Here is a 25135-nt window from a genome sequence, read left to right on the forward strand (position 1 = left end):
TTATTTTGTGCATTCAAAAATGTCTGTTGAGGGGGGCATGGGATGAGTGGAGGAACTTTGGATGGAGAAAAGGGAGAGGGGTAGGGGGCATGGGAGTAGGAAAGATGGTGGAATGAGATGGACATCTTTACCCTAGGTACATGTATGATTGCACGAATGGTGTGACTCATGTACAACCAGAGAAATGAAAAATTCTGCTCCATTTGTGTACAATGAATCGAAGAGCTTTCTACTGTCATGTATAACTGATTAGAACTAATAATAAAAAAAAATCTGTGGGGCTGTGATTGTGACTCAGTGACAGAGTGCTTGCATATATGAGGCACTGGGTTCAATCCTCAGCACCACAAAGAAAGAAAGAGAGAGAGAGAGAAAGGTATTGTGTCCATCTACAACTAAAAAAAAAATTTTTTTAGAAAAAATTTTAAATTTTTTATTTTATATATATATCTGTGAAGGGGACTAGAGTACCCAAGGGACTTTGGCATACAAAAGGTTAAGGACCCTGCATGGGAGTTTACTCCGCCCCCCCCCCCAATGTGATTAAGAGGTATCTATATCCTCTTTTATGCTTTATATTATAGTGATGTGGTGCTTTTCCGTGTAGATTTTAATATTATATATGGTAATTGTGGCTTTTAGGTTTTCTTTAATTATTTGAAGTCATCACTCACTTTGAGACTGGTGTTGTGGTCAGCTTTTCCATTTGTGTTCTGCACAATTCTCACGTACCCTGGAGCCTTTTTGGTGACTCTGTGGCCATCTTAAATTTGTATTTGAATCATTCCCATCCAGGTTAGTCTGAACAAGTCAGTTGGAAACCTGGCCTTAAAGGATTATAGTAAGGAGCATAGTCAGGTGTTGCTGTATTCGGTAGAAACAACAGGTTGTTAACAGATGCAAAAAGTGGATGAGCCACTGATTTAACCCCTTCATTGTATGCTGCTGAACCAGTATGAAGACCTTGAGCTGATGCTAATGTCTGTATAAAAATGTTAAGAATTTTGTTGTTGTTGTTGTATAGTGCTAAAGATTCATTTAGCACAAACCCAGGGCCTTACTTATGCTAGGCAAGGACCCTCCCACTGAGCTGCATCCCCAGCCCCCAAGTATTTTTTTCTTTTCTTTTTCTTCAAAGAAATAAAACATTGTTTGCCCTTCTTAGTGGGGAGCTGTAGACAGTTGAACAATTAGCCACAATACGTTATGGTTAGAACTAGGATAGAGATAGGCCCAGGTGTCACTGAAATTACCACAAGGGGACACCTCCTTTACCTGTGCACCAAACCAGTTGAGAAGGGTTGAGATTGAGAATGGCTGTGCTCACCATCTTTGTTCTCTTCTTATCACAGCACTTTGTTGTTCAGTGCAGGTGGACTTTCTAGCCCACCACCTGCTGCTGGATAGTCTGTAAGGCATACCTTTCTAAGAATTTAAAAAAGAGCCAAAGAATAATATTTTGTGACATGTGAAAATTATGTGAAATTCAAATTTGTATGTTCTAACTTGATTACAACACATCCATTCTCATCCCTCTGTGGATAGTCTGTGGCTGCTTTCTCCCTACAAGTAGTAAGTTGAGCTTCATCAGAGACCTTACTGCCCATAAAGCCTAAAATATTCAGACATTTTGTAGAAAAAGTTTGCCAACTCCTGCTTTAATGCTTTTTAATGCCCTACTAAAAATGCAGAAGACTTGAAGTGGTGGTATTCTGTCAAGAAGAATGCATGACATCCTGGTACTCTTCCCTTAACTGGTTGAAAGTAGTGCATTAGAAATATCTGAAACTTCCCCCTCTCTCTCTCTCTCTCCTTCCCTCCCTCTCTCCCATCAAAGCAAAGTAACAGTACACATATACCTTCATGTAGTAACAGTCTTTGACCTCATTCTTATTTTCTGTTTTCAGTTTGATTATGGGAAACATTTTAATACTCATCAAAAAAGAGGGTACCTGAGTCAGGATGACCCCAGAATGTTTGCCTGAAGAGCAGGAATTATGAGATCCCTTTTTGGGTATGTATGAACTTGGCAGAAGGACCTTAGAACCATCCTTTAGCTTCTCTGTGGTTCTCTGTAGATGGCGGGTTGTTGGGTGAGTTTGCTAGATCATCTCTAGGAAGCTTTTAGCTTAGTAGAGCTTTTAGCAACATGGCAGGTGATTGGGGTGATCTGGCTCTGTTACTTTGTACTCTGATGACCTTAAATAGCTTATTTAAACTCTCTGAGCCTCTGTTAGCTCATCAGAAAACATGGCTATAACAGCGACCTTATAAATGAAATAAGATCATGTTTTAAAATCTGCTGGCATTGCTGGGTGCCTGTTTTTCTTGGAGTTGCTGCAGACAGAATTCAGCCTTGTGCATGCTAGGTAAGCACTCTGCCACAAAGTGACACTGGAGCCTCCTAATAGGTGTTTAATGTAACAGTGAAAATTATTATGATTGTGAACCCTTCCTTTGTATTGTAAGACTTTTTAAAAAGTAAAGGGTGTCCTAGTAGTTTGTTTTAATGTGTGATTGATAGCCCATCATTGTGCATTAATATGTTTGCATTTTATGTTAATGTGTTTGCTGATAACTGGCTTCCTAAACACTGAGTAATTTGAACCAAGACCTTTAGTAGCTGGGAACTTCTAGCTCCTGTTTTAACTCAAATTCAGGAGTGGAGAGAATGTCTTGTCCTGTGAACACATTTTGTCATAGTATCATTTTACATGCTCAAAGATGATGGTGAGGAGGAGAGGTTCCATTTGTCATGTCATCTCCCTTCTGTATTGACTACTTTCTATCCTCTCTACCTGTTTCAAATAATTGATTGAGCTCTTTAATAATTTTAATTCTGCCTTGGAAGGTTAGTTTTTTGTTTTTTTTTTTTAATATTTATTTATTTATTTATTTTTAGTTCTCAGCGGACACAACATCTTTGTTGGTATGTGGTGCTGAGTATCGAACCCCGGGCTGCACGCATGCCAGGCGAGCGCGCTACCGCTTGAGCCACATCCCCAGCCCGGAAGGTTAGTTTTGACAAGACAGAGAAGTTCTAATGTTTGCTTAGCATAGTGTTGATAGTTTAGTGGAAACATGCAGTGTTAGATCATCAGTAAAGACACTGCATTTTTTAGAAAAAATTTTAAATTTTTTATTTTATATACAAAGAACTGGTGTGGTTTCTTTCATTAGGTGGATGTTTTGGATAATCTATTCAAGAAGCATCCCTGCCTTGGTCTCCATCCTTGGCAGCAAACCCCAGGTGGCACACCTTGAGGCCATGTTTCTGCATCAGATCAGGCCATGTTGAGCAGTCTCAGTAGGAGTGAGAATCCTGGCTGGGTTTTCTTAGGAGGCCTTAGCAGAGGTGTTGGTGACCCAGCTTGCTTTTAGGGGTGCAGCAAAACAAAGGACTTTTTGTTTTTGAATGATTTTCCATTGATCTTCATTTAAAAATTTTTTTTTAGTTATAGATGGACACAATATTTTTTTTAATGTGGTACTGAGAATCGAACCCAATGCCTCACATATGCTAGAGAAGCACTCTACCACTGAGCCACAGCACAGCACTATTGATCTTCATTTAAAAAAAAAATTTTTTTTAGTTGTAAATGGACCCTTCCTTCCTTCCTTCCTTCCTTCTTTCTTTCTTTCTTTCTTTCATGCTGAGGACTAAACCTAGCGTCTCACGCATGTGAGGCAAATGCTCTACCACCAAGCTACAACCCCAGTCCTGATCTTCATTTATGAAAATCTACTAAACACTAATTGTATACTTCATTTTATGCAAACTCATTTATGAAACACTTGTGTTTATGACTTGCTTAGTGAAAAAGATGGGGCCCCTTTAAATATCTAGCCTTCCTAGTAGAATGAACATAATTATTTGAATTACGTGAAACTATGTAAAATCAGATTGACGCAGAGTAAGATAGACATGTATAGATTATAGTTAAGAACATGGGCTTTGGAGTCATTAGTACAGCTGTGGTTCAAAACCTGGTTTTGCCATTTATTTAATAGCTGTCTGTCATCTTGGCCTTTTGGTTTCTCATGGGAATAATAATACTGAGGGTCATTGTGAAGCTGAAATCATCCAGTACTGAATGTGGTGCCAGATGCATAGTAAGGGCTTCCATTATTTTCGCTGTGGGTAGGTTATTTGAGGTCTGCACAGTGTGTTGCTTCCTTTGGGTATAGAACGGAGTCTTCTGTCTCTCAAGCTTCATTTTTTGCTCTCAGGCTCCAGCTATTGTGATCTAATAGCAGTCCTCCTAAAGTTTCATGGCCTTCTTACCCTCTCTACGTATGCCTGTGCTCTCTCTGTTTAAAACAGCTTTCTTCTTGCCTTCTTTTCCCCTAACTTAGCCTTCAGAGCCCTGTCCAAGGGACATTTCCAGGAAGTTTTCCCTCACCCCCAGCCCCGGTGCCTCCCTGGAATCCTGTGCCCCTCTCTCCTTCCCACCTTGCATTGTAAGGAATTGCTTACTTGCTGTCTCTCCGTGAGACTGGGAGCTTCTTAAGGGCAGGCATTTTGCCCAGCTTTGGAAATAGTGTCCATGTGCTGCCCTGGCGCAGAGAGTAGTAGCACTAACAGGAGACACATCAGAGACGTCCCTTTCTTAAGGCAGTGATGTGTTGAAGTTGCAGCTGAAGGGTGTGGGGGGGACAGCCAGGTGAAGAAGGGAATGTGCAGGTGGAGAGCAGTGCATGACAGGCCTGCTCTGGGTGTGGCTGCGCTGTGCTTCAGTTTTCTTGTTTGTAAAATGAGAGCCTCATGTCCATCTCAGGGTGTTGTGAGCATGAAGACTGTTACAGTGGTCTGCTGACTGAGACTTCTGAAATGAAGTGTGATCAGTTCATTCCACATGGTTTCTGAGTGGATTTAGTGAATTCCTAAATATGCAAATGAATCTAACTTGCACTTTTTCTCAGCCTGTTCTTTAGCTGTCCTAAGCCTTTGTCCAGTTTCAGTGACAAGAGGGCAGTTCGATTGCCTTTAGTTTGCTTGCTTATTTTAGATGGGGAGCTGAGGCTCTGCCTTTCCTTGCTGCACAGTGGCGTGTCCAGCTTTTTGGACAGTCAGTGTGGTCAGTTATAGTCTTTTACTTTCCAGAAACAGAAACCAGCTCGTGACTATACACAGAATACCTAGTATTTCGGGTAAGCCTTGGGCAGGGTGACATTAGTGCTGGTTAATTGAGCAAAGACATTGAGGACCCAAGTTCATATCTTCTTTCTGCACTGTCATCCTCAGTACAGGTTTGTTCTGGCTGGATCCCCATGATATTGGGGAGTCTGTTGTGATTGTGAGTGCATCAGATAGACACCAGCTCATCCAACCAAGGAACAGGAACTGTTCCTTTCTGTGTGTCTCTGTTGGTGGACTTTTGGATGGTTTTCACCTTTTGACTGCTGTGAATAATACTGCAGATGAACACTGGTGTACGATAAGTTACTGTTGTTGTTATTATCATCATTATTATTGCTCTGGGGATTGAACCTAGGACTTTACATGTGCTCGTAAGCATGAGTTCTACTACTGAGCTGCACCCCTAGTCCCATAAATGATTTTTTTTTAAAAATACAGCATCATTTCATCAACATACACACCAAATCTTGTTGCGATTAAAATTATATTTTTAGCATCATTTGCTATAATGAGATTCTAATATTTGAAAAATTTTGAGACACTAGTTTGATGTTTAATGGGGTGTGATCCCATAGCAAAGAAAATATAAACTAAATAAATAAAAGGAATCTTAGAAGTAATTTTATTCCAGAAATCATGGCATTTGCAGGTAAATGGATGGCAATGGAGAAGATAATGCTAAGTGAAGTTAGCCAATCCCAACAAAATAAATGCCGAATGTTTTCTCTGATATAAGGAGGCTGACTCCTAATGGATTAGGGAGGGGGAACATGGGATGAATAAATGAATTCTAGATAAGGAAGAGGGGAGGGAGGGAAAGGGAGGGGGCAGGGGATTAGCAAGGAGGTGGAATGTGATGGACATCATTATCCAAAGTACATGTATGAAGACATGAATTGGGTGTCAACCTACTTTATATATACAAACAGAGACATGAAAAATTGTGGTATATATGTGTAATAAGAATTTAATCAAAAAAAACCTAAGTACATGTATAAAGACATGAATTGGCGTGAACATAATTTATACAAAGATATGAAAAATTGTGCTCTGTATGTGTAATAAGAATTGTAATACATTCCACTGTCGTGTATTTAAAAAATAAAATCAATTAAAAAAGTAATTTTATTCGATCCCCTTCCCCTCCCCCTGCTCCCTCTCCTTCCCCCCCTTACTTTTTTCTCCCCTTGTACTGGGGATTGAACCTGGAGTGCTTAACCACTGAGCTATATTCCCAGCCTTTTTTTCCCCTTTTTTTAAGATGTTAATGAACCTTTATTTTATTTATTTATTTATATGCGGAACCCAGTACTCGAACCCAGTACCTCACACATGCTAGGCAAGTGCTCTACCAGTGACCCATAACCCAGTCCCCCAAGCCTTTTTGAGACAGGGTCTCACTGAATTGCTTAGGGCTTCACTCAGTTGCTGAGGCTGGCATTGAACTTGAGATCCTTCTGTCTCAGCCCCTTGAGTTGCTGGAATTATAGGCATGTACTACCATGCACAGCCACTTCATCCTTTTTTGAAGATATTCTGGATTCAGAATGATTTTCCAGGATCAGAGATTTAAGTCACTTTAAATAGTTAAAAGTGATTGAAAGTATACATTAGTCCGATATTTTAGGAGAGTTTCCATGTGTGTCTAACTGGCTATGTGGGCAAAATGAGGTGGAGAACTAGGATAGTTTAGGTATCTAAGTAATAGATGAAAATTTCTGCTGCTCAAAATGTTTGGACAACTTTAATACTCATTTGAGGTGTTTGCTCTTTTCCTGTGGTCCACTTTGTGTGATAGTTTTTGTGTTTTCCAGGGGATTCTGTTCCTCATCTTGCTTTCTGGTTTCTGTCAGTAGTGGTCTCATAGTTGCACACCATTGCCACTGGTTAGAGGACAGGCAGGGGGGTTGCCCTTGGAGAATGCTCCAGACCTGAGTGAGCTGGCCTGGTTGTGGCCTTTGCTTTTCCCTTGACTCCCAGTAGTCAGGTGTTTCCTTGCTCTGAAACATGCCTGGGTTTGTCAGGGGAGATTCACAACTGGCAGACCAGTGATCCCTGGACAGGTATATCCCAGTGGAACCAGAAAGCTGGGTCTTACTTTCTTTAATTGGAGCTGACTTAGAGATAGATATTGAACTGAAAAGAACACATCAGTCATTGGAAAGCAGTTTCAATTACTGGTCTATCCATATTTAGAATTCTTTCAATCATTTCCACTGTATGTAACACTGAAATCCTTTGTGGTTGTCTGCTACAAAAATGAATCTTTGACCCAGTGACTTTAAATGCTTTTGACACCATTGGGAATTTTGAGAATTCTTAATTTAATTTGTGCTTGTCCTGGGAGGTGAGGAACAAGAGAGAAGCTATAGCCTTTGCATGGAGGGGTATGCTGTTTGTGGGTGAACAGAGGGGGTGTGCTTCTAGAACTTCTGTTTACCAGGTAGTGATTTTTAACATAATAAATACCATGTTTTAAATTTTATTTCTGGAGGCAGTAAAGAACCAGCCAAGCACAGAGATGAGTGGGAGGTAATTGGCACGCCAGGGCCCCAGAGCTGTTTGTGTAGCCCAGTCCCCAGGTGCCGAGTGCCTCATCAGAAGGAAAAGGAGCCCCGCTCCTGCTGCAAATGGCACTGACTTCCTTGGTGATAGAACATGCACCTCTCCTCTTCATGGGCCTGTGGTGAGTAGAGATGGAAACCACTTTTCTCTCCTTCCCCATCCCAAAGGTCACAGGTTGTTTCTTTACCTTAACTGGTAAAGTGATTACTTGACTCTTGTCAAGCAGGGACTTGTCCTGCCAGAGAACAGGAACGTCTCTTCACCACACCCTTTGGTTCTGTCTGTGCAATGACAATAGCCCTTTTTCTCAAAGACTGTGTGTTCAGAGGCACATGCCTCCCCAAAGGAAAGGAGAGGCTATAGAGATGCACTTGGCTCAGCAGGTTTTCTGAATGGCTGGGGTTTTGAGTGCTGAGCCTTCCACTGGTCCACCCACTCCTCTTTCTCCTGCTACTGCCGCCTCTGTTGTTCCCTGGTTGGTGCCTGGAGAACGGCCTGGCCTGACTGCACCAAGGATGGAACAGGGCCTCTCCTCAGCAGGGAATGCATCGTTCCTGCAAGTTGTTGTGTGCAGGGCATTTGTGGGAGGGGTGGAGTAGGAGTGTAAGACTGAGTTTCCTCTCTCAGTGAGCTAAAAATATGGTTAGGGAGCGATGACGAGCACAAAAAGATGAGAATGTCAGTGTATGTTCTACATATAACTTCACAAAGTGACGGTGTAATATAATGAACAGAACCAGCAAAGTCCAGTTGTCCCTTTGGGTCTGTGGGAGATTGTGGGGTTGGTTTCAGGACCCCCCCAGATACCATAATCCCCAGATGCTCAATTACCTCATATAAAATGGTGTAGTGTTTGCATATAGCCTGTGCACATTCTCCTGTATACTGCCCCCTGCCCCCGCTGCCCCTGCTGACACACACACTGGGAAATGAACCCAGAGGCGCTCTACCACCAAGCCATATCACCAGCCCTTTTTATTTATTTTTTAAATTTGAGTCAAGGTCTTGTTAAATTGCCTAGCTGACCTTGAACTTGCAATCCTCTTGCCTCAGAATTGAGTTGCTGAGATTATAGGCTTTGCCACCACACCTTGGTCAGATTTGTTTTTTTCCAAATTAAAAAAAAAATTTTTTTTTTTTGATACTGAGGATTGAACCCAGGGATGCTTAACCACTGAGCCACAATCCCAGCCCTTTTTCTTTTTTTCTTTTGAGACAGAGTCTCAATAAGTTGCTGGGGCTGGCCTTGAACTTGCGAACCTCCTGCCTCAGTCCCCCTGCCCCCGCCCCCAAGTCACTGGGATTTACAGGTGTGCACCATTGTGCCCAGTCTTCCAGATGTTTGCCTAGTCCCTAGGTGCTGAGTGCATCTAAACAGGGATTGGTGTCCCATTATACTTTTCTAGGTTAATTGGTCCTCATATAGCATAATAAATACCTTTATTTTTAGTTGAGGAAAAAATATAGTATTTTTCAAAAAGTGAGAAAGAAAAATAAATATGGGACAGCATACATGTCTCCTGATAGGTGTACACAGTACCGCTGTAAAGTTGTCTTGCTGACTAAAATACATCCTGAGTTTATAGGGGATGCAAGGGACAAAGAGGCAGTGTTTTTTTGGGAGGGTTGCAATCAGCAAATTCCAAACCACAGGATTCTTAACCCAGTTATTTCAACAAATAAATCATAAGGGAAAGTCTCAAAGATAAAAAGAGACTTAAGAGGTGAATGAACCAGTAATCACATGTGGCTCTGGTGCAGACAAAATGACGAACCTGTGGCCTTCTGGGATGCAGCTCATTAGCAACGCACTTGCTGGGCCTGGGTTCCATCCCCCAGGACCACACAAACAAAAGCAAACAAAAAGGGAGATGTCTTGACAGAAAAAAGATCAGTGGTTGCTTGGAGCAGGGCGAAGGAGCCACCTGGCTTCATAGGGCAGGATGGACATACCCGTATCTTCACATGGTGGTGCATACGTTGAAATTCATCATACTGTTCATAAAATGGATGCCTTTCTTCCTTCCTTTCTCTTCCTCTCCCTTGGCCCTTTCTTTTTCTTTCTTCCCTGGGTATTAAACTGAGAGCCTTGTTCATGCTAGCTTTACCACTGAGCTACACCCCCAGCCCTGGTATGTTTTGTTGTATATAAATTATTCTGTAGTCAGATTGATTTAAAAATTCATTGAAAATCAGTAAAAAAATTTTTCTTGTACCCACAGTGATGAATCAGTTGTTCAAAGGCTTGATGCTACCTGACCCTGATTTGTGCTGGGTTTCCATTTATCTGATTTGGGATGCATCTCTGTTGCTTTCTCTACTTAACATGAACTTTTATCATTTGAACATCTGACTTTGCTGTAGTGTCTCCGATGTTTCCTTGTAGCCACAGAGCAGACTTGAATTTTATGATGTTTGTTCATGTGTCTGTCATCTGAAAGGGCATGCATTTTGATGCCAGAAGAAGTGATGTGAGCCAGGCGTGGTGGTATGTGCCCATAATCCCAGTGGCCCAAGAGGCTGAGGCAGGAGGATCCTAAGTTCAAAGCCAGCCTCAGCGAGTTAGTGAGGTCGTAAGCAATTCAGTAAGACCCCGTCTCTAAACAAAATTACAAGGGCTGGGGATATGACTCAGTGGTAAAGCACCCCTGGGTTCAATCCTTGGCACCCCCCGCCATAAAAAAGAAATGATATGAGCTAAGAATGCAGCTGGGTGGGAGAGAACTTGCCTAGTATGCATGAGGCCCTCCCTGGGTTCGATCCTCAGCACTGTAAGCAAACAAACAAAATGATGTGAGAAGGATACATACCCATTTATAAAGATAATTTATTGAACATTCAATTTGCTGCATTATAGTAGTCAAGATACACTTGAGTGGAAAGTAGTCCATTTGGATTCTTTTTCATCCAGTTTACCAACCAATCAACATTTATTGAATATATTCTTTACACCAGCCACTGTGTTGAGTTCAGGGCTTATGAGGATGAATATGATGCAGTATAGATCCTGCTTGTCACTCTATTGGGATGATAACTGTACATACTTGTTATTTTAGCAGTGTGATAGATGGCATGGTACAGGTTGGTGCAAAATCCAGTGGTGGCCACATTTACACAGTGACATTGTATTGTGACCCCTTCCTGCCTCATACCAGCCTTTCCTTGCCTGTCAAATCACATGAATCATTGGCAAAGTGTCAAGACAGTTTGGCAAAGGTAGTTGGAGAAAAACCTTCCTTTTGTCCCTTTAAATTTGTTATTTTTCCTTTTAAATCTCTGTATTAGAGTTAAGATTTTGATATTCTTCAGTTCATAAAACATTGAATTGCAAAGTCCCTCTCATTTAATTACTTTTCATTGTTATTTTCCCTTACTTCTCCCATTTCCACCCCATCCTCATCAGGATGGTTCTTCTGTGAAAGGAAGGCAGCTGTCATTTCAGAGTTTGGGGATTGAATCTGGCTCTGGCACTTACTTTTGAGACTTTAAGATAGTCACTTATCTTGCCTGGGAGTGTTTTTCATTTATAGAATGGAGATAAAAACACTGAATTGGTGTTTTGTAAGGAATCATTTAAAGTAACTTAGGAAGTCTCCCCTGAAACACAGCAGACCTCCAGCAGCAGTAGAGTTGCCTCCCTAAGCTTTGAAGCTCGTTGCCTCCCAAGCCGCATGTGTCTGAACTAAGAGCAGTATTTCTAACATAGGTTCTGTTTATTGGTTACATTATGTAAAATCAACCAATATTATTGAAATTTCCCCGATGACTAGCCATTCCTTCTGCTGAGGGAGGTGAAGACAGCCAGCAACGAGGAATGTCACAGTGGTAGTGAGATGCACTCTGTGGAATCCCAAAATGATGAGAGCAGTTTTAGACCTTTTCCTTTTTTCCCCCCCATAAAGAAGAACATTAATTTACATTCTCAGTGGACTAAAGGAGGTTTTAAACTGTCACAATTAAAATTTTATTCTTTAAAAAATATCATATTGGGTGGGGTTGTAGCTCAGCGGTAGAACGCTCGCCTAGCACGTGCAAGACCCTGGGTTCAATCCTCAGCACCACATAAAAATAAATAAACAAATAAAATAAAGGTATTGTGTCCAACTACAATTGAAAAATATTTTAAAAAATCATATGATCAACGCACTTAACTTGAGCTTCTGGTATTAATAACCTCATTAGACTTCTTAAAAAACCAACACAGGGCTGGGGTTGTGGCTCAGTGGTAGAGTGCTTGCCTACCTAGCAAGAATGAGGCACTGGGTTTGATCCTTAGCACCACATAAAAATAAATAAAATGAAGATATTGTATTCATCTACAATGACAAATTATTTTTAAAAATAAGTATACTTTCTGGAGTGCAAAATACTTCTTATTTTATAGTTAGTATTGCAAAAGCACTTGGTTTGGAAATAGAAACTCTTTTCTGAAGGCCATCCCCACAAAGATGCCTACAGCCAGCAACAGACACTGGACAGAACCACCAGCACGAGAAAGAAGTGACTGCAGTTTATGCTTAGCATTTACGCCTCTTGCGGTGACCCTGCTTACTAAACAGGCTGGTGGTTGGACTCTGGCACATGCACATGTCTGCATCACAGAGAGATTTGTGGGCATAGCCTTGGGTTCTCCTAGAGTCCAAGGAAGGTAGATCCTCTAGAGACATCTTCAACTATGCTCCCACCTCCAGGCAGGGGTCACTTGGGAATGTTGAAGTCGTCTGACCACTATCCAGATCAGCCATGCTGCCAAGAAGAGCCAGGCAGAATCGTCCTCCCCATACTTTACTAAACCATCAAAGTGGCTTGCTTGTTCCTATGCAGACAGCAGCAAATGACTTCAGACAAGGAAGTCTCATTCCCAGGCAGGTATATTTTGAGGAAGCAACACTTGTTTATATTTGTGATTCAACTTCTTGGGATGAAGGTGGACTTGAGGTTTGTGGGTTTTACGTAACACGCATACATTGCAAGCCCTCTGCAGACCCTGCACTGCCTGGGAGTGTCTTCAAGTAAATCTGTTATATTTAATTCCAGAGAAGGAAACATTTTAAATATAGTTTAAAGTCTTTGCCAAATTGATGCATCTGGATAATCAAACATGATGGTGCCTCTGCAAATTTCAGGATACAGTTGATAAAAGACTATTCTAGCAACTGCTAGATTGTAGGAACTCCAATTTTCTCATTTTTTCCCATAAACAATGGGACAGAAGTAACAGTCTTCTACTTTTTGATCTCCCAATTTAATTTTTGATAATAGTTCCATCCTTAAGATAAAACAGGATATTTAAGAATTCTTCAGGATCTTTTCCTTCGAGGTAAATCCTGATACAGCCTCAACTTTTTAAAAATTTCTCTCAGTTTAGTAATTTTTGTGGCACACACATATCCATATATTTTCAGAAGATTAACAGTTTCTGTCCTCAGTAGCTCTTAAGTTTCACTATTGTATTCTACATTATTCTTTCTTTGGGTCTAAGTAAATGTCTAGAGTAGAACCAAAAGCAGGTAAGCAGAATAAGGTTAAGTCTAAGTAACAAGAATTGTAATGACCCTGGATACCTTTCTTCTTTCCAATCATTATCTCCAAACCTTTTTTCATTTTTGGTGGAATATTTTCTTATACTCCTTCACTTAAGAAGCCTTCAAAGGCTAAAGAGTTATAGTGTTGGATCTGGTTGGAAACAGGCTGTAGGGATGCAAACCTAGAGTCAGGCCTGCAGCTCTTAAGCTTAATTAACCATTAGTGCCTTCTTCAGAGCATGGGCGAAATACTAAGTGCCCTAAAGGTTCCATCTACACAGCCTGCATATTCATCTTCCAGTTCCAGTCCAGCTGACCAGTCCAATGAGTTACCCCACAGAAGGGAGGATTGTCTTTAACTTTAGCCAGCAAGCCCACTTCTAGATCATGTGAGTTGCCAGAAGATGTGGGCAAGGGCAGACTCTCTTGGACAGGTGCTTTGTTTAGCTCTCCCATTGCAGACTGTGACCAGTGCTTCCATTGGCATTGGGTGTCTTTGTCAGGCTGAATGGTTGAAAGTGAAATCTGTTTTCATTGGGTTAGAAGTTTATGGAGTTGTGAGAGTGGGGAAGAATGTCTCAAGTCTGTTAGTGACTTGCAGGGTTTTCTTCAACCTGTAGCCTTTGGTTTATTATGTCTAATGAACTTTTGTCCCCAATACTTCTTGACATAAAGGCAAATTTGGGAGGTCTCCTTTTCATTGTCATACTATCTGGGATGATATCGTTCATGTGCAAGAGAATTGTACTTTCCATATGTTATGGTTAGTATGTGAGGTGACCCCCAAAAGCTCACATGTGAGACAATACAAGAAGGTTGAGAGGATAAATGATTGGGTTGTGAGAGTCTTAACCCCATCAGTGATTTAATCCCCAGATAGGGATTAACTGGTAACTGAAGTGGTAGGGTGTGGCTGAAGGAGATGAGAATTGGGGGATGGCTTTGGGTATATATTTGTTATCTGTTGAGTGGAGTCTTTCTCTCTGCTTCTTGGTCACTATGATATGAGCTGCTTCCCTCTGCCACATGCTCTGCCATGATGTTCAGCCTCATCTTAAGCCTTGAGAAATGGAGCCAGCTTTCTATAGATTAAGATCTCTATGAGCCCTCAAATAAACTCTTCCTCCTCTATAATTGTGCTGGTCAAGACCTTTAGTCATAGCAACGAAAAAGCTGACTAAAACACCATACTTGCAAAACTGCAAAGCTGCACTCCATCACATTCTCCATCCCAGTTGCCAATAAGGTTATCCATGTCCTAAGCTCTCTTTTCCTGGCAAGACATTACAGAATATAATTTTTCCAGATTCTATAGTTCTCCAACCTTTAAAGAACCTATGGAGTTTGTTTCCCAAAGGGGAGGAAGTTCAACCTGCATGGTGTCCACTGGGCCATTGTCATCCTCTTCTATGATTTCTAGCTTGTCCAGTACAACAAACACACCAGTCTTCGTCACACTGAAAGAGCTGTTCCTTTCATATACCTCACCAGTGAAACCTTGACCACGACCTCCTTCCAGCATTTCTGCTACAAAGAGTGTTCCTGACACTGCACTGTCTCCTGGCAAGGGTCCTCAGAAGCACATGACTCCCAGGAACTTCTCTTCCCCAGACCTCAGCTTCACTCACAGGGCAGCCCATGTGACCTGGAGGCCTTGACTCAGTGGCTTCCATTCTTAAGCAGGCTGAGCCTCTCACCATTGGTAATTGCCAACAGTAACTCTGTGAATTTCTTGTTTATTTCTGCAACAAAGAGAACTGCATGAGGTCACTCTAGACTTTTTAATCCCATCTGATTTTTCTTGTCTTTTGCGGAAGGAACCCTCAAGTGCCCCACAGAGCAGTCTTGGATATAATTGTCCTTTGCTCCCCTTTGGTTTTTAAAGGAACTTCTGTGTCTGTCAGTGACACTGCATTCTTCCAGTAGGACAAACTAAAGTTTTTCTTTGCTGAACTCATTGTGATAGTAACTTCAGAACATAAACTCAAAAACGAACCACTAGTAAGTTTGTTGTAAAATCACAAAGAACAAATCATTGGCAGTCCCAAAGTGTGTTTTTACCAATTTGTTGTAAAAAGACAGCAAATCAAAATGCCTCTGATGTGTGTCCCCTGCTCAGCTGACCCTGCTACCTCAGTTTTCACCCTTGAACTTTTCTTCCCTTCTTCCCCTTTCCTCTGCGTGTCCCTTGGCTTCCCTGTCTCCTGCTCCTTGGCTTTGCTAGTAGCATCTGGAGGCATCGCTGTTGACTGACACTAGGGCCAAGGATCTTGCTAATAACCCTGATGGTGTTCATCAAACAGCCCATAGGCTCATGCATATTGTCTCTGTAAACTCGAGAGATTCAGCACAGCTTTCACTGCACATCTATTACTTAGAAAAATGTTTAACAGAAAAAAACTGGATCAGCAGGAGAGTCCTGGTTAAGGGCAACAATGAGCCAGTGGTTTAATTAACTTCCTTCTTATTCAGGTGCCTGCTTGTGCTCCATGATAATTCTCATTTCTCAGAGATACACACACACACACACACACACACACACACATACACACACGGCTTTAATGTGATCATAAAACATTTATTCCTGAGGTGTACACCGAATCATCCATGCCATTGTCCCAGGTTTCTCCCTGCCCTGGCCTGAAATCCCTATTACTTTGATTATCTTTGTGTGTGGGGACACACTGTGCTGCTGCCTGGGACCTTGTTGATGTCCACTGAACTTCAACAGCAGGAACCCCAGCAGGGTTCCTTCAGCCTTTCCTTCCTTACTTCTGGATATCGAATGACATACTCTGTCATGCCATTTCTGATGGCAGAGGGTGTGTGCTTGTTGTAGATTTTTTTCTCTGTTAACATGGCTTTAAAAGCATTTCTAGTGGTTTGTAGCTTGGTATTTTATTCCCAATTTGGAATTATTCTGTAAATATGGAAGTCCAGTGGGTATTTCTGCCCACACACTAGATGTCCTGGCCGAGGGTGCCCTCAGATGACCCACGTGGAACTTGGTCACAGTGTTGTCCTCACTATGGGGGATTCCCTCCCTCCCCAGCCTTTCCTCACTCTTGAGCTTTCTTGCTTTTACTTTCAGTAGCTGAAGCACTGGGGAATGTCCTTCTGTCCCCTCTTTGGATTTCTCATGTCCTCTGTTACCTCTATTGCTTCTCATTTCTCCTCCCCACTCATTTCTTTTCAGTATACTTTTTTTGTGGGGGAGGGGGGTTGCCAGGAATTTAACTCAGGGGCTCTTGACCACTGAGCCATATCCCCAGCCCTATTTTGTATTTTCTTTAGAGACAGCACCTCGCTGTTGCTGAGGCTGGCTTTGAACCCAGCCTCCCTCTTGCGTCAGCCTCCCAAGCCATTGGGATTACTGGCATGCGCCACCGCACTGGCTTCAGTTACTTTTGAGTTAAAAACTTACCCTAATCACAGCTAAGCAGCATTTAGCAGCATGTGCATATCCTTGAGAAAAGAGGCACCAGATGACCCAAAAAAGATATAATGAGAGCTTCTGAAATCTCCAAGGTGTTCCCAGAATCTTTACAGTGTTGTTCACCTCAGCCTTCTCCAACTAAGTTTGCTTTTCTTAAGCTTTTTCCCTTTAAGTGATTAGAATTCCAGCATATTTTATATTTTATACTCAGAAAGCGTGTTGACTCCGAGTGCAGTTTGTGTTGACAGGTGGCAGGACCAGCCTCTCTCTCTGCTCCTTGGAGTTAAGGGTCTGCTCAACTGCCCACAGCTTAGCTTCTGGAATACATCCATTTGTAAGGTGAATTCTTATACTATTTATTTGTGCTTTTTAACTCATGATTGGACTGTAGTAAAAGCAACATAGGTAGGTAATCTCTCCTATCTGACTTATGTGGCTTTACAACAAAGAACCACATGACTGAGACCTCTTGCTTAGTCCTCCAGCCCTAGTTCATTCTTTTCAAATTGAGCTTTTACTTTCAGTAGCAGAGGCACTTAGGGGAAGAGTGTGGATGAAACAGTCTGCTCAGTAATTTTTCCCTCTTGGAATTGTGAACGAGTATCAAGAACACCAGTTGAGGAGGAAGGAGAATTTTATTCTTGACCAAGAACAGGAAGTGGGAGATAAACTCCTAAATCACCTTCCCACTGCTTGGGGGTCAGGAGGTTATAGATATAAGGTAAAAGAAAGGAGAGGGAGGGATGGGCTAAGAAAGGGAAAGGATAGTCACATCTTTTATTATAATGAAGTCAGAGGTGGTCTGGCAGTCACTCTGGTGGCTGTCTTCAAGCCCACCTGAAGAAGATCTTCTGGCTTGTACACAACTTGTCCTCAAAGACAGGCAATATTGGGGCAGGGTAAAAATTCAGCTAGGCCACCCAGTTTGTACAAAACCAGGGTGGAGTAATAGTCTCTGAAAGTTGGCCATCTAGCCTTGGCCCAATTCTCCCGTGCAGCAAGAACTCAGGATTTTTTAAAGGAGATCCAGTCCCAGCAGTGCATTCTCAACCTCTAGTGGCCAGACTCAGGTGCTGCACGAGGCTGGGAGAGGACTGCTCTCAGGGAGGACCCTTCCAGTGTGTGTTTAAAAGCGGGGAATGAGTGATATGTACATGCCCCCAAAATCAAAAGATACAGAACGATCCACAGTGAATTGTGTCCTCACCATCACTCCCAGGTCTGCTCAGATCCCATATTCTTCTCAACCCCACCTTGCCCAGTTATTGTACAGCTCTTGATTAATTCCTTGTGTATCTTCTCAGACATTTTTATGTATATACAAGCAAGTATGAATATATTTGTATATAATTGTATACATTATCTGTATTTTTACCTTTAAAAATTAATGTTAGCATACTATCGATGTTGCTCTGTATCTTGATTTTTCTTTTGTTCATTCAGCAATTAATTCTTGGGGATCTTTCCACATATCAACATAAAGAACTTTCTTCATTTTCTTTCAGCAGCTTCAATAGGATCTTATTATATGGATCTACCATAGTTTAACTAGAAATTTATGTACTGTTGGACTTCAGATTGTTTCCAGACTCTTCCAATTATAGTGCTGCAAAGAATATATTCATGTGTATATATTTTATGTGTATTATGAATGCATTTTGTTTTCTGTTACTCAGCAATATTATTTTATTTTTAAAGTTTTTTTTCCCCCTAGTAACAGGAATAGAACCCAGGGGTTCTTAACCACTGAGCCACATCCCAAGCACTTTTCTATTTTCTATTTCAGACAGAGTCTTGTTAAGTTACTTAGGACCTCATTAAGTCACTGAGGCTTGCCTCAAACTTGCAATCCTCCAGCCCCAGCCTCTTGAGCCTCTGGAACCATAATTTTTTTAGGTCTTAACATTTTATTTTCCTTGAGCTTTTTGTATGTTTAATGCAGCATTATTATTTTTGTGTCTAAGTACTCCCTTAGTGGGTTTGGCAAGTGTTTAGTTGTCCTTAATGTAATAATAACACTAAGCATCTTCTCACACAGTCGTCTCTTGCTGTCCCTGGGGTATTGGTTCCAAGACCTTCTTTGGATACCAAAATCCATGGATGCTCAAGTCCAGTATATAAAATGAGATAGTATTTGCATATAACCTATATGTATCCTTCCGTATGCTTTACATCATCTATAGATTACTTATATTGCCTAATACAGTGTAAATGCTATGTAAATAGATGTTTAACAGACATAATTTTTTTTCTGAAAAAAAAATTTTTTTTTTTTTGCTACTAGGGGTTGAGCCCAGAGCCTTGCACATGCTGGGCAGGTGCTCTATCACCCACTGAACTACATCCCAACCCTTTTTATTTTTCATTTTGGGACAGGGTCTCCCTAAATTTCTAGGCTGGCTTTGAATTTGCAGTCCTCTTCCTCAGCCTCCCGAGTAGCTGGGATTATGGGGATGTACCACCTCACCCAGCTTTCCTGAGTATTTTTAATTGCAGTTGGTTGAATCCATGGGCATGGAACCTATGGAATGGTTCTGTCAGGGGTTCCCTTTCCATAATCCAGGTAGAATATGTTCTTTTCTTAAGAATCAGCATCTTATTAAAAAAAGAAAAGAGACAATTACTATCCATGTAAACCTGATACTTTTACTAATTCAGAGATGTGAGTTTAAACCAAAGGGGAGAGGAACTTCTGAGAAATGGGGCAGGGTGGTATGCTGCTATCTAAATCTGTTTGTCCCTCAAGAACACTAGAAGACTTGGGTGGTTCTAAATGGTGTGTTGAGGATGCACATAGGTCATATGCAACTACTGCATCATTTTACAATTTTGCATTCTGACCCCTTACACTTTAACCACCTTCACTGGAAAACCCAAATCCATTAGTGATGTTTGTATCTGACATGCCATCACTGAGAAAACAAAATGAATCACAAACCCAAGTTTCACCTGCAAAGACTCCAGCTATCTGGCTTGAATAGCACTTCCATTGTGTACAATCTATCTAGGAGGAACAGTAAAAGAGGCTATTTTTCCTGATGCAGCTTCTTAAACTGCAGTCAGGTTGTGCTATTAATTAAAACACCAAACAAAAAGGTTAATTTCCCTCCCAAGCAGTGCTAGATTGTAGCCCTGTCTTGCAATTGGATTGCGTCTTGTAATCAGTACCTCCTTATCAGTGAACTCTGCTTGTAATGGACCGCTGGCTCCAGGAGACTCAGGGTTATTTGAAACCTCTTGCTGTCTGGAAGAGACATCATCTGTAGCATTTTCACCTTCCTCAAGTATTCTTATCCAAGCACTTTATTTATTATTATTATTTTTTGGCAGTACTGAGGATAGAACCCAGAACCTTGAGCATGCTAGATAAGCACTCCAGCACTGAGCTACATCTCAGCCCTTTTAATTATTATTATTTTTTTTGTGTGTGAAACAGAGCCTCACAGAGTTGTCTGGGCTAACCTCACACTTAGGCTCCTCCTGCTTCTGTCTCCAAGAGGCTGGGATTACAGGTATGCATCACCGTGCCCTGCTCTGAGCACTTTAGAAGCTGTGGGGTTATTGGCCTTACTTGTCCTGGGAAGGGGCAGATATTGAGCACAGGGAGCAGTGGGTGTGCTTGATTATTTTGTAGCCAGGACCCTGTGTGTGCTCAGCTGGATTGGATTTAGTTGGTTCCATTCCTTGTTGGGGTCGCTCTTGCTCTTTCCTTTTACACATGCCTGTCCAGTTGAGGAAATGGATGGGAAATGTAACATGACATGATGTTTACCTAGTTTGGGAAGCCATTTGCTTTTGAAGACATTTGTGATAAAGAAAAGCATTTTAAGAAGTTTCATAAGTGAGGGGCTGGGGATGTGGCTCAAGCGGTAGTGCGCTCGCCTGGCATGCGTGCGGCCCGGGTTCGATCCTCAGCACCACATACAAATGAAGATGTTGTGTCCACCGAAAACCAAAAAATAAATATTAAAATTCTCTCTCTCTCTCTCCCTCCCTCACTCTCTCTTAAAAAAAAAAAAAAAAGATTAGAAAAAAAAAGTTTCATAAGTGAAATTGCATTTAATTTAGGGTAGATTGTGTGGAAAAAAATTCTTTGTCACAGATATACAGTGTCAGCACAGCAACATTGCTGCAAACGCTGTCAGTTTTGTGAGGTGCATGATCATGGAACTCAGTCAGAAATTCTTGAATATTGCCTTTTCTTGATAACTATATTTAGCTTTTTCTTGGGCTGAGTTCTTATCAAAGAGGGAGGAGACTAACAGTAACAGTAATGCCTATTGGCTTAATGGCAAGAGACAGTCAGGTGGGATTTTCCAGGTTTTGTAGGGTAAGGCACAGCAGCATGAACCATTTCTATAACAAAGAAACTGTCACGTCAAAGGAATAAAGAAGGGTTTTTAGTTGCATGTACAAATAAACGTAGAAGGCTATGGGCAATCTGGTATCCAGCCCTCCTGGATGACTTCAGGTGCTGTGGAGGGAATGTGGGGAAAGGAGAACAAAGCAGCCAAACAGTTTTCTTTCAGATGAGACTGAAGGTAGGACCTGCATCTGGTCCTGAGATAAGATGTGAGGCAAACAAACTATCTTCAGACCTAGAAGTGCATAGTATAACAGCTTAGATAGCTGGGTGTAAAAATGTTCCTTCTCTTTTCTTTTCTTTTCTTTTCTAAGTACTTTTTCTAAGTTCTTTTTCTTTTCTGAGAGAGAGAGAATTTTTTAATATTTATTTTTTAGTTTTCTGTGGACACAACATCTTTATTTTTATTTTTATGTGGTGCTGAGGATCGAACCCAGCGCCCCGCACATGCCGGGCAAGCGCGCTACCGTTTGAACCACATCCCCAGCCCCCTTCTCCTTTCTAATCTCACTTTTGACTTATAGTGTCGTGTGATGACTCATAATATCACATCATGTGATACCCTTGAAGAAGAAAGAGGATTTAAAAGTAGCCAAGGACAGTCAGGACTTCAGTAGTTAGAGTAAGAAGTCAGAAAATCTCTACTTAAAAAATCAACTTATAGAAGAAACACAAATTAAAACTACACTGAGATTTCATCTTACTCCAGGCAGAGTGGCAATTATCAAGAATACAAGTAACAATAAATGTTGGAGAGGATGTCGGGGGAAAAGGTGCACTCATACATTTCTGGTGGGGCTGCAAATTGGTGCAACCACTCTGGAAAGTAGTATGGAGATTCCTCAGAAAACTTGGACTGGAACCACCATTTGACCCAGTTATCTCACTCCTCAGCATATACCCAAAGGACTTTTTTTTTTTTTTTTTGGTGGTGCTGGGGATTGAACCCAGGGCCTTGTGCATGTGAGCTATATCCCCAGTCCTACCAAAGGGCTTAAAATCAGCATACTGTAGTGATGTGGCCACATCAATGTTCATAGCAGCACAATTCACAATAGCTAAGCTATAGAACCAGCGTAGGTGCCTTTCAACAGATAAATGGATAAAGAAAATGTGGTACATATACATATATATGGAATATTACTCAGCCATAAAGAAGGATGAAGTTATGGCATTTGCTGGTAAATGGATGGAACTGGAGGCTATCATGCTAAGGGAAATAAGTTAATCCCAAAAAACCAAATGCCAAATGTTCTCTCTGATATGTGGATACTATAGTTGCGTGGATAGAAGTTCATTGGTTTATACAAAGGGGACTGAAGGGAAGGGGAGATGGGAATAGGAAAGACAGTAGAATGAATTGGATATAACTTTTCTTTTCTTTTTTTTTTTTTTTAAGAGAGAGTGAGAGAGAGGTAGAGAGAGAATTTCAACATTTATTTTTTAGTATTTGGCGGACACAACATCTTTGTTTGTATGTGGTGCTGAGAATCGAACCCGGGCTGCACGCATGCCAGGCGAGCGCGCTACCGCTTGAGCCACATCCCCAGCCCTGGATATAACTTTTCTATGTTCACATATGAATACATGACCAGTGTAACTTTACATCCTGTACAACCACAAGAATGGGAAGTTATATTCCATGTATGTATGCCAAAATATACTCTACTGTCATGTATATCTAAAAAAAAAATTTTTTTTTAAATTAAAGGATGGGGTGAATCAACATGAGCAGGGACTGGTGGGGAATACATGTTATCCTAGTGACTCCACCAAAGGCTGAGGCAGGAGGATTGTAGGTTCACAGCCAGCCTCAGCAACTTAGCGAGTCCCTAAGCAACTTAGTGAGACCCTGTCTCAAATTAAAAGTAAAAAGTGCTGGTTATGTGGCTCAGTGGTTAAGCACCCATGTGTTTAATCCCTGGTCCAAAAGAAAAAAAATACAACATTAATATCAGACACATGTCAAAGACAACAATGTTAGTGCTCTGGAAATAAAACTATTGAGAATTGAGATTGAATTCAAATCAGAAACAAATTAAGAATCCTTTATCCATGAGAAACTGCTAAGCTTCTACTTCAGGTATTAAACTTCTACTTCAGGTAGAAGCAGTGGGGGTCTTTCATTCTTACCTGGGGCTCCTTCATTGGCCTGGTGGTTCTGCAGGGTGGGGATTGGCTGCCAGTGTGCACTCACTTTCCTGGAGCAGGAGGTGAAGAGCCCTTGTCCAGAGGTGGTGATCTCAGTGGCAGGTGAACAAAGAGGCAAGCCATTGTGGGAGTCTGAGGGAACCATCGCCAGAGGGTCAGCAACACACTAGCAGACTTGCCCAAAACTAACATCTTGGGAGATGAGATGATTAGAGAAGTGTTAGAGAATATGTCCACATACCCCTGGCTGACTTACAAGTCTGTGCACACATGCAGGTAATATTGTCTGTGTACCCCTGGTTGATTGAAAGCTGAATGATGTATGGAGGAGATGCAAGAGGGCTCCATCAGAAAGGAGAAGTTGGGGAAACCTGAAAAGTGCCTGACTTTGCATTTACTAGCCCTGGTACAGCTCCAAGGGTGGAGATTGGAAGCCTAGCAGGCTCAAGATGTACAACTTTTAACCAGTCATTGGCTAATCACTAAAAAGATGAGTGGCCATGGAGACAACCCCAGCAACCTATGCTAAAAAAAAAAAAACCAAAGTTGGGTGTGGTGGTGCACACCTATAAACCCATCAGCTCAGGAAGCTGAGACAGGAGGATGGTGAGTTTAAAGCCAGCCTCAGCAACTTAGTGAGACCCTGTCTCTAAATAAAATATTTTAATAAGAGTTGGAGATGTGACTCAGTCATTAAGCACCCCTGGGTTCAATCCATGGTGGGGGGTGGGGGAAAGCAAGAAATTGGAAGGAAAATAAAAGAAACAGTAGAGCTAAGAGTGGTGGTTGAGCACTCCTATAATCCCAGCAACTCGGGAGGTCCAAAGCAGGAGAATTACAAATTTGAGGCCAGCCTCAGCAATTTAGTGAGATCCTGTCTCAAAATAAAAAGGACTGGGGATGTAGCTCAGTGATAGAGTACCCCCAAGTTCAGTCCCCAGTACCAAAAGATGAAAGAGAGAGAAAGAAAAGAAGGTGAGGTGGGGGGAGAAAGAAACTGAGTAAAGACATCAAGTAGCTACATACCAGGAGGCCGAAAGGGAGACAGACTTTTAGATCTACTCTAGGCAGATTATTAAACAAGCAAACAAAACCCATAACCCACATGGAGAGTTATAATCCAGTTGTTAAAATATATTCTCTAAGATATCCAGTTTTGGTGTGTGTTTTTGTGGTGCTAGGGATTGAACCCAGAGCCCTACTCATGCTAGGCAAGTCCTATACTACTGAGCCATATCCCTAGCCCAAGACATCCAGTTTTTAACAAAAATTATGAGACAAAGAAACAGGAAAAGGTGATTCATATTCAGAGGAAATAATTAGTCAATAGAAACTGTCTCTGAGTGAGACTAGATGGTGAATTGGGCAAACAAAGATTTCAGCACAGCTATTTTAAATATGCTCAAAGAATAAAGGAAGCTGTTTAAATACTTAAAGTATGGTGACAGTGATTTAGTAAATAATCCCATTGGAACATAGTATAAAAAAGAGCCAAATGCAATTAGAATGCCTAAAATGAAAAATTCACTATAGGGATTCAACAGCAGATTCGAGATGCAGAAGAAAGAATCAGTGAACGTGATAGATCAATAGAAAATTATCCATTATGAAGAACAGAGCAAGAAGAGTGAAGGGGAGTGGGTAAGAGAGCCTCAGAGGTCTCTGGAACATTAGGCCTACCAGCATACATATAGTGGGAATCCTAGGAAGTGAAAAGAGGAAAAGACTGAAAAATACATGAAGGAATAATGACAAACCTCCCCAAATCTGATGACAGACATCAATGTATACATTAAGGAGGAGAACCCCAAATGAGGTAAATAAACATCAAGGTGTTAACAGCTCCTAATCAAAGAAAAGCAGCAAGAGAAAGGTAATTGATCAAATTTTGAATAATGATGGGCTTCTCAGCAGAGATAGCGCAGGCCAGGAGGCAATGGAATGACATTCAAAGT

At 41.4% G+C, this 25135-nt stretch overlaps 1 protein-coding gene and 1 pseudogene across 2 annotated transcripts in view; one reads left to right on the plus strand and one right to left on the minus strand.

The window, feature by feature from the left end:
* The first annotated feature begins 7800 nt into the window (after positions 1–7800).
* Positions 7801–25135, plus strand: part of Pacs1 (phosphofurin acidic cluster sorting protein 1) — an 85907-nt gene continuing 68572 nt past the window's right edge. For both annotated transcript variants that reach the window (XM_048807666.1, XM_015503138.2), the window contains exon 1: positions 7801–7826. In XM_048807666.1, the coding sequence (XP_048663623.1) occupies positions 7816–7826 (11 nt within the window). In that variant the 5' untranslated portion in view covers positions 7801–7815. The remainder of the gene's footprint in view (positions 7827–25135) is intronic.
* LOC107156871 lies at positions 12223–23303 on the minus strand (annotated as a pseudogene).

Source organism: Marmota marmota, unplaced genomic scaffold (genome assembly GCF_001458135.2).
Source record: "Marmota marmota marmota unplaced genomic scaffold, marMar, whole genome shotgun sequence".
In the NCBI taxonomy this organism is placed as follows: domain Eukaryota; kingdom Metazoa; phylum Chordata; class Mammalia; order Rodentia; family Sciuridae; genus Marmota; species Marmota marmota.